General features: G+C 37.7%; 1 protein-coding gene across 3 annotated transcripts in view; it reads left to right on the plus strand.

The window, feature by feature from the left end:
- The window catches only part of SEH1L (SEH1 like nucleoporin), a 35,784-nt gene extending 27,378 nt beyond the window's left edge, over positions 1-8,406 (plus strand). Inside the window, exons 6-9 of one of the 3 annotated variants that reach the window (XM_010335596.3) lie at positions 1,585-1,725; positions 2,769-2,929; positions 4,923-5,073; positions 7,729-8,406. In XM_010335596.3, the coding sequence (XP_010333898.1) occupies positions 1,585-1,725; positions 2,769-2,929; positions 4,923-5,073; positions 7,729-7,930 (655 nt within the window). In that variant the 3' untranslated portion in view covers positions 7,931-8,406. Of the gene's footprint in view, positions 1-1,584; positions 1,726-2,768; positions 2,930-4,922; positions 5,074-6,143; positions 6,619-7,728 lie in introns of those variants that run through there. The other 2 variants (XM_003924873.4, XM_010335597.3) reach the window with 2 other exon arrangements.
- Positions 8,407-10,358: the final 1,952 nt, after the last annotated feature.

Here is a 10,358-nt window from a genome sequence, read left to right on the forward strand (position 1 = left end):
TCATGCCTGTAATTCCAGCACTTTGGGAGGCAGAGGTGGGTGGATCACCTGAGGTCAGGAGTTCGAGACCAGCCTGACCAACATGGTGAAACCCCGTCTCTACTAAAAATACAAAATTGGCTGGGCATAGTGTTGTATACCTATAATCCCAGCTATTTGGGAAGTTGAGGCAGGAGAATCACTTGAACCCAGGAGGCAGAGGTTGCTGTGAGTTGAGATTGCGCCATTGCACTCCAGCACAAGAGCGAAACTGTCTACTCAGTTTCTGTTACCAGTTTTACTTTTTGATTTGCACTCGAATACTTAGGGAGTGTGTTATTATTTTCCTAAGAAAGATGTTAGTGGCTAATAAATCAAGACCTTATTCTTTTTCTTTTTTTGCAATGCAGTCTCACTCTGTCGCCCAGGCTGGAGTGCAGTGGCATAATCTCAGCTCACTGCAACCTCAGCCTCCTGGACTCAAGCCATCCTCCAATCTCAGTTTCCTGAGTAGCTGGGACTATGGGTGTGTACCACCATGCCCAGCTGTTTTTGTAGAGATGCGGTCTTGCTGTGTTTCCCAGACTAGTCTTTAACTACTGCGTTCAAGCAGTTCTCCCACCTCAGCCTCCCGAAGTGCTGGGATTACAGGTGTGAGCCACTGCGGCTAGCCAAGACCTTATTCTAATTACATTTTTATTAAACCATTTCAAGCTAAACGGACATTATCAAAGGAGGAAACGGGAGGTTATATTAGTTTCCTAGGGCTGCCATAACAAATTACCACAAATCAGGTGGCTTAATACAGAAATGTATTCACTCACAGTTCTGGAGGCCCGAAGTCTGATATCAAGGTGTTGGCGGGGCTGTGCTTCTTCTGGAAACCTTCCCGGTCTGGTCCAACTCCTGCTCGCTCCAGGAGTTTGTGGCAGCATAACTCTAGCCTCAACCTCTGTGTTCACATGGCTGCTTTCTCTGTGTCTGTGTTTCTCCTCTTCTTTTTTTTTTTTTTGAGACGGAGTTTCGCTCTTGTTACCCAGGCTGGAGTGCAATGGCACGATATCGGCTCACCGCAACCTCCGCCTCCTGGGTTCAGACAATTCTCCTGCCTCAGCCTCCTGAGTAGCTGGGATTATAGGTACGCGCCACCATGCCCAGCTAATTTTTTGTATTTTTAGTAGAGATGGGGTTTCACCATGTTGACCAGGTTGGTCTCGATGTCTCGACCTTGTGATCCACCCGCCTCGGCCTCCCAAAGTGCTGGGATTACAGGCTTGAGCCACCGCGCCCGGCCCTCTCCTCTTCTTTTTTAAGGATACTTACTGGACATTAGATTTAGGACCCGCCCTAAATCTAGGATAATGTCATTCTGAGATCCTTAATTACATTTTCAAAGACCCTTCTTTTGAATAAGGTCACATTCACAGATTCTGGGGGTCAGAACTTGGACATATTCTTTTGGGGGGGTCACTGTTGAGCCCACTAAGAGGTGAGCACTACTTTATTGAGAGCAGTAGGAAAAAAAAGGTGAGATGAAGTGATGTGTGGATTTTCACACATTTTATTTCTAAAATGTTTAATGTAAATTGCCTGTTTTTCCATTAGGAAATATGCAAAAGCTGAAACTCTTATGACAGTCACTGATCCTGTTCATGATATTGCATTTGCTCCAAACTTGGGAAGATCTTTCCATATTCTAGCAATAGCAACCAAAGATGTGAGAATTTTTACATTAAAGCCTGTGAGGTAAGTTTTAGAAGCATTTGTGAATTTGAAAATACTCTTGCCTCCTGATTACCTTTGTTTGTGGAGGAGAGAGTAGAGGCAACTATGATTTGAAGAATGGATTATTTTATGTATAAATATATGTCTTCTTGGAAAGGGGAATTGAGTAAAGAGAGCAGATTGATATTATCTTAATTGTGCTTTATTTAGGCTAATAGAATCCTCCATTTATAACTGATACTCTATAGAGTATAAATGTTTAAATTAATGAGAAGTGGCAGTCTAGTTAGGAAAAGCTAAATTAGTATTGAGATAGTCTTGTGAATAACATATTTAATTTTGAATTGTGAATTTCAGTTCTTTTCTTTCTATTCTTTCATTCTTTCCTACTTGCTGCCCTGCCTTTTTTTTTTTTTGAGGCAAGGTCTTGCTCCGTTGCTCGGGCTAGAGGGCAGTGGCTTGATCTTGGCTCACTCAGCCTCCACCTCCCTGATTCAAGCAATTCTTGTGCCTCAGCTTCCTGCGTAGCTGGGATTACAGGCACCGGCCACCATGCCTGGCTAGTTTTGTATTTTGTATTTTTAGTAGAGACGGGTTTCACCATGTTGGCCAGGCTGTTGTTGAACTCCTGGTCTCAAGTTTATCTGTCCACTTCGGGCTCCCAAAGTGTTGGGATTACAGGCATTGAGCCACCACACCTGGCCTTGTCTTGCCTTTTAAAATTAATTATTATAATCTGTTTTATTTCTTAGCTTTGCATGGGAGACTAAAATCATCCCGTTTTGTTGTTTCTTGGTCTTCCATGAAACAGTCACTGAATATCATTTATGTGCTGGGATCACTCCAGGTTCTGGCAAGTTAAATGAAAATGACACTGGCCCAGCTCAAGGGCCAAGGGGCGAGTGTTATGCAGATGTGCACATTATAATAAAGTAATGTGGTGTGTGAGACAACTTGTGTTAATTTAGAATGGCGTGTATGTGTGTGTATCTATCTATATTTATTTATTTAATTTTATTTTTTTAAACTTTGCTTAGAGTCCCTCAGAAAATGTTTTTTATTAGCAGGAAAGAACTGACTTCCTCTGGTGGGCCAACAAAATTTGAACTCCATATAGTGGCTCAGTTTGATAATCATAATTCTCAGGTCTGGCGAGTGAGTTGGAATATAACAGGAACAGTGCTAGCATCTTCAGGAGATGATGGCTGTGTAAGATTGTGGAAAGGTAAGATTTTAGTGAAGGGGTAATTGTTGGTTTATATTTCTGCTCTGGAATTTTTACTTAAAAATGTAAATTCTGAAATGTTTTTTTAAAATGGTCTCAGACCAGGTGCGTGACTCATGCCTGTAATCCGAGCACTTTGGGAGGCCATGGTGGGCGGGTTATAAGGTCAGGAGTTCAAGACCAGTCTGGCCAACATAGTGAAACTCCATCGCCACTAAAAATACAAAATATTAGCTGAGTGTGGTTGCAGGTGCCTGTAATCCCAGATATTTCGGAGACTGAGACAGGAGAATCACTTGAACCCTGGAGGCAGAGGCTGCAGTGAACAGAGATTGCACCACTGCACTCCAGCCTGGGTAACAGAGTGAAACTCTGTCTCCAAAAAAAAAAAAGGTCTTTTACAGTTACTTTTAGATTGATGTCATATTAATTTATGTTATTTTGACCATCAGTTTACCTAGTTCATAGCAATTAATGACTGAATTGTTTTTTAAGTTATGTGGAACAGAGCAACTTTTAAAACTAATTACAACAGAATATGCAGTATCTCCAATAAAAAGATACCATTTGTTGTATATGTACCTTATGTGACTGCTCTACAAACTCAGTTAGGACTATAGTCACTCTTATTTTATCAGATAAATTGCTTTAGACAATCAGTTCTTAATAGGAGAAAATCCAGTATCTTCCCTGCTTCATCTCTGCAGCTCCCAAAAGTTAAGAGCCTTGGGCTCCTGAATGTAAGTTTCTTACAAGTGCCAGGCTGAGAGAGAAGGTCTGGTCAGTTGACACTGTCTGTGGTCTCTGTAGCTTGGTTCCGCACTTCTCCTTGGATGATTATCCATTGGGCAGAGATGGCTGTGATTTGTGCACTACCATTATGAATGGTGTCTCATACTTAGCATTCAAATTTATAGCTGTCTTAGTTTATTTACCGTCTAGCACTTATTTTTTCCCAAAGTGCAGTCTGGCTAAACTTGAGGGCCTCCCATGTTCAATTTTGGGCTTTGGTAGAACCAGCCCAGACCTTCCTTTCTTCACTGTAGTTTGATTTCAAGGGCGTTGCTACCTTGCCATGCTCCTTGACAGGCTACCTAACTTGATTTTCTTGGGCTCATTATCTTCAGAGACCAATTTTGCATTCAAACTAATAAGGCCATTTTGGATAAGCCACGCAAGCTCCGAAAGTTTTGTTATATCCATTTCAGAAGACATTAGGTACCCATATGCCTTATACTTGCGTAATTAAGAAGACAACTTCATTACCTTAACACACACACACACACACACACACACACACACACACATATACACACATATATATGTAAGTGAAATTCATTATAATGAAGACCTTAATATTATAATGAAGATTTTTTTTTTTTTTTTTTTTTGAGACAGAGTTTCGCTCTTGTTACCCAGGCTGGAGTGCAATGGCGCGATCTCGGCTCACTGCAACCTCCGCCTCCTGGGTTCAGGCAATTCTCCTGCCTCAGCCTCCTGAGTAGCTGGGATTACAGGCACGAGCCACCATGCCCAGCTAATTTTTGTATTTTTAGTAGAGACGGGGTTTCACCATGTTGACCAGAATGGTCTCGATCTCTCGACCTCGTGATCCACCCGCCTCGGCCTCCCAAAGTGCTGGGATTACAGGCTTGAGCCACAGCGCCCGGCCTATAATGAAGATTTTAATATTAACTTCATAATGTGATAATGTAGTACTTCAGAGAATTGTCTCTGCTAATATCTATAAGATGGCTGGTGAAAGCTTTATATTTTTAAAATTGGTGATACTTTGAAAACTTCTAAAAAATTGTTAAAATGAAGATAATATATCTTTCACTTAAAAAATGTCTTTAATGTTAATCCTGTAAGAAATGCCATAGCCCATAGCTTCTCTTGTTTCTGTAATTGTAGTTTAAGGACATGGGTACAGATTTGTGTCCTTAGGCATTGGTATTAATCACATTAATGTATTTGATTATTTTCTTTTCAGCTAATTATATGGACAATTGGAAGTGTACTGGTATTTTGAAAGGTAATGGGAGCCCAGTCAATGGGAGTTCTCAGCAGGGAAACTCAAATCCTTCCCTAGGTTCAAATATTCCAAGTCTTCAGAATTCATTAAATGGATCTTCTGCTGGCAGGTAGGCTGTTTAATGGGAAAACTGGAAATTATCTTTGTTTTAAATCATTCCGGTAGCCATACTTAAGGAGGATTATTTCATGGATTATAAGATGGCGTGGAAATGTTCACATGTAAACTTTGTTAGCGTTTAAGAATTCATTTTGTATTTGGCTTACTTGGTCAGAATATTTGCCGGTAGGTTATAAGGCTATTACATTATATTCTGAAGCTTTAGTGATCTATTGGTAGAAATGTTTATAGGTTTAAGATTCAACTTTGCTTCTGCAACAGTGAGAGGAGGAGGTTATCTGGTTTAATAGTGAGGAGGTTATCTGGTTTAATAGTGAGGGTTTTAGTCCAAATGAACATTAGTGTTTTTTAGTGCTTGTAGTGTGGTCTTTGCATCAGGTCAAACTGAGATTTTAAATAAAATACATTAATTAAGGCTATTTAGAAGAGAGTACATTAAATTATTTGGTTTTCATGTTTAAAACTTATTGGAAATAAGAGGAAATAATAAAATCTGAGATTGATTTTTAAAATATTAGCATATGTTAGATTCTTGTGTATCATAATAAGGAATATCTGATGTCATCTAAAGATTCATCCTTTTATTTTCATGTTCAAATTTTAAATATGTGGATTTGTAAGATAAAACTATTTTAATATGCCTTTGTGAATAAATTCGGAATAGAATTCAGGAAGCTTCAAAACACAGCCTAATGAACTGTCCTGTGGTTATTCTGTTGTTATCCTAAATAAAAGAAGAAAATTGTATTTAAAATTTCAACTATTTTTATATTGTTACATTTTTATAAAGAAGTCCTGCTTTTGATTTTGAGGTTGTAAATATGTGCATCAAAATAATTTCAGGTTACTGTGGAAGATACTAGATTATAAAGATTATTTCATGAAACAAATAATACTAGAATTGATTTTTAAAGTCTGGTTTTTGGTCACTGCCTGTACTGTATTTTCTTTCGTAAATAGCTTCGACGTTTTGATCTGTATTCTTATTGTGCCAATAACCATCTGTGTTAGATCTGTGATGCATTTTCCCTTTTCCATTTGTATTATGTCCTTTAACAGAAAGCACAGCTGAGTACAAGCTAACTGGAGTAACTTTGCTGTTTTGCTGCTTGTTGCATGCACACAGGAATGGAAAGCGAGCTCCTTTTCCCCTTCCCCAGCGCCATTTTGACCTCTCCCAAGATACACCAGCAGCCTGCTTACTACTAAATGCAACCCAAAAGGCCTTTAAAAATACAGTGTATATTTTTTTGTACTAGTCAGTTTGTTGACACTATTTGAAACTTTTGAAATATAAATGGAGAGGCTTTCTGTTGAGACATTGTCACCAAAACAATTTTTTGAAATGTTCCTCAAACTTGGGTTTAAGATTAAAAAGGTTGTTAACCTTCTTCTATAAGTAGTTGAGAGGAGGGGAAATATCACTTTAATTTTTTGGGAAAATATAGACATATTTCTTTTGCTTTCTTAAAACAGCTTAAAATGAACTTTTATAATTTTAATTTGAAGATTGAATAAATATTTTTCAAAAAGATTGTTTTGAGTGCTGATTTGTTTACTTTTTGTAGAATTGCTTTATACATGATATTCAGTACAACTCTGTCATTTCTTTGTAATATTTAAAAAATATTAGTAAAGGAGTGAATTAGTAAAGTAGTAATAGTAAAATGAAAGTAACTTGACTGTACAGTTTGTAGCCAGGCTAAGCATTTGGTGTTGTTTCATTTATAATTTGGGAGTAAGATGGAAACACTTCTGTTAAGTTTTTAATTAATATTCACTAAAGAGATAAATGTTTCTAATATGCATTTGTATATTTTTATGGTGTTATTTATTTCATGACTTAGTTTCCTTCACATCAAAATTTGGACACGTAGTATAAGAGAAGCCATTAACATTTTACTAAAATTGTGCATGTAAATTAATGTCAGCATTCCATGTCTCAAGATTCTCTTAATTTAGTTGGCTGTTTAAATTAGTTCATATCCTGTAAAGCTCTGATCTTGATAACAAAGCTATAAATATTTAAGTTTGCTAAAATGCAAAAGTATTCGTGGTAAGTTACAAGATGGAAGAAGATTAGCAATAGGGAACAGTCATTCTGTGAATCCTTTTACTTGTCAAAATTTGGTAGCTATTCTAAGGCTTTTGCAGAAAAATAAGTGTGTTCAATGTAATTCTTCAAAAGCATGTTGCAGTAGCCAGCCATACTCTTTGTATTCCCGGTATCATGTATACACTTAAAAAAAAAAAAGTGTGCTTGCTGCTGCTGTGAGTGAACCATTGCTTAAAATAAAAAGCTTATTAGATTTGTAAATGAGCAGAATAGCATCAGATGTTTCTGAGAGATTAGAAAATGTTTTGAATTTACAAAATTAATGTTTTTCTTTGTAACGTTTATATTGTTTTTTTTGACATTTTAAGTTGAACAGATTGTATTTCTTTCAAGTTTCTATACTTGCTTAAGCAATCTTGGTTTGAGTAAGGGTCTTGATTTGTGCTATTATTATTTTTTTTTTTTCTAGCATGTTTTCTCCTCTTTGGTTCTCTTTGTATTTACTACTTTTCTCTTTTTCTTGTTTTTTTTTTTTTTTCCTGTTGTTTTTGTTTTGTTTGGTGTTTGTTCCTGTCTTCATTGTTTCAGGTATTTCTTTCCCCCTCTGGATTCCCCACGGGCTGGATCGAGATGGTCCAGTTATGCCCAGCTCCTTCCTCCTCCTCCTCCTCTTCCTCCTCTGGTAGAGCACTCTTGCGATGCTGACACTGCCAACCTCCAGTATCCTCACCCTCGCAGACGATATCTCTCTCGGCCTCTTAATCCCTTACCTGAGAATGAAGGGGTTTAAAACACTGACTTAACATTGAAAGGCCTTATTCAAGTGCTTGTAAATGCTTTCATTTCTGGCTGCTATTTTTCTTCATTTTCTTTCAGAAGATTTTTCTAACTTAGGGTCTGTCTTGCATGTATTACAACCAGAATACAGTGTTCAAAACCTAAATCTGTTTGTGCGTCTGCAGCAAAGGAACATTTGCTTCTCTGGGTGACAACCTTTGATGAAATGAGGTATGTCCAAATAATGTTAACTGTGAAATTATACACAGTAGCTGACTTCAAAGTGCCTGTTCTGTAATTTTATTTTGAACTGTTACCATAGTCTTAAGTTGCTTATGCTTTCTCAGACTGGCTTATGTGAAAGCATATTATTATGAAGTTTATTCTGCCTTTGAGATCTTAAGAAATGGATTTAATTTTACAGGCTAATGTTGCAACTGATGAGTATGTAAAATAAATCATTCCTGTGTATAAAGCAGCAAAACCTAATGTGGACTTTTTGGTCTTTTTTTTTTTTTTTTTAAAAAGCAAATTGCCTTTCACTGCTTAGAATTACTGTTTAAAGCTTTTGTTAATTATCCAACTAGGTTATATAATAAAATATATTTTTAAATACACTAATCTCTTGCCTTATAAAAATAGGATATATTTTATTTAAGATAGTTGGTAGGGCTTACTTTCCTTTCATGATCTCACAAAATACCCAAACAAATAAAAATTAGTAGATGTGAGCAAATATTATATTTATTTAAAAGATAGAAAGTCAGTATATGTAGACTAACATATAGAATGGACAGATGTTGACTTTCAATCTAGTCAACATTAGAAAAGATATTTTTCTAAAATATTTTAAAATTAGAATGTACTTGATAGTAATTGGGGCAAAATGGTTAGAACTAGTAATAGGCGTTTTGGTTCAGGTTTGTGTAGAATTATCAAGGGTTTAACCTATCAGGGCTAGAGAAAGACAGGTGTTTTGAACAGTATTTCATGTGTCTTACCAGGTAATCACATAGGTGATACAATTGTTATAAGTATTCTAATTTTCAAAGATGTCCTTCCTTGAAGAGTGTCATATCCCTAGAACTTCTTAATATGCAAAGGATTAAGAGCTGATAGAAATATTCTATTCATTTTATAAGACAGGGTCTCACTCTGTTGCTGAGGTTAGAGTGTAGTGGCATGATCATGGCTCACTGCAGGCTTGAACTCCCAGGCTCAAGCGCTCCTCCCACCTCAGTCTCCTGAGTAGCTGGGACTACAGGTGCACACCATGCCCTGGCTAATCTTGTTATTTTTTGTAGTAAGGGGTCTCATTTTTTCCCCAGGCTGGTCTCAAACTCCAGGCTCAATCCATCATCCCACCTCTGTCTCCTAAAGTGCTGGGATTATAGGCGTGAGCCACCTCACCTAGCCTGTTCATTTTAGTTTAAGGAACATTTGAGTTTTATTGTCTAGGCATCAAAATGTTTTGTCTCTAAGGTTAACATTTCAATGTGAATGCCTTTTTAAAATAATTCTCAAAGGTCTTTCTTTTCTTAAACGAGGCAAGGATCAAACAAGAAGTCTTACTGCTGAATCTCACTCAGAATTAAGAAGCCGTAGCCGGGCGCGGTGGCTCAAGCCTGTAATCCCAGCACTTTGGGAGGCTGAGGCGGGTGGATCACGAGGTCGAGAGATCGCGACCATCCTGGTCAACATGGTGAAACCCCGTCTCTACTAAAAGTGCAAAAAATTAGCTGGGCATGGTGGCGCGTGCCTGTAATCCCAGCTACTCAGGAGGCGGAGGCAGGAGAATTGCCTGAACCCAGGAGGCGGAGGTTGCGGTGAGCCGAGATCGCGCCATTGCACTCCAGCCTGGGTAACAAGAGCGAAACTCTGTCTCAAAAAAAAAAAAAAAAAAAAAAAAGCCGTGTCTTTGAGCTTTCAATCATAGAGGTACCTGGGGTTAGAATGGAATAACGAAATTGAGACCATTCTCCAATTTAGTGAATCTTGAACATCTAGGATGTGCAAGATACTGTGCTAAACACTGGGGTATGTAAAAAATAAAAAGTCTGCACACAGACTTGCACTCGTGGGAGAAGGCATGTCTAGAATTTACAAAAGGTAATGGGTTCAGTTTTGTAATAATGGTAGAAATTGTATAGTAGGCATAAAAGAGACAAGTTATTTAAGCTGGCAGAATTAGGAAAGGGGTGCCTGATTTCAATAGGTTAAAAAAAAGGTCAGGTGTATTTAGGGAACAGGATATAAGTAACAGTTTGATGAAAGAGTGGGTTACATTTCGGCAACTAGTGGGACATTAATCTGAAATCATACCTTGTGGTTACACTGTAGAAGGTTTTAAGTATTGGTGGCTGAGGCATACCACTTTAAACAGTTAGTAAAAGGGGAACTAAGATGTCTGAACTTAAAACTAGATAGGCTTTACTTATTCC

This window comes from Saimiri boliviensis, chromosome 13, assembly GCF_048565385.1.
Source record: "Saimiri boliviensis isolate mSaiBol1 chromosome 13, mSaiBol1.pri, whole genome shotgun sequence".
NCBI classification, from domain to species: Eukaryota; Metazoa; Chordata; class Mammalia; order Primates; family Cebidae; genus Saimiri; species Saimiri boliviensis.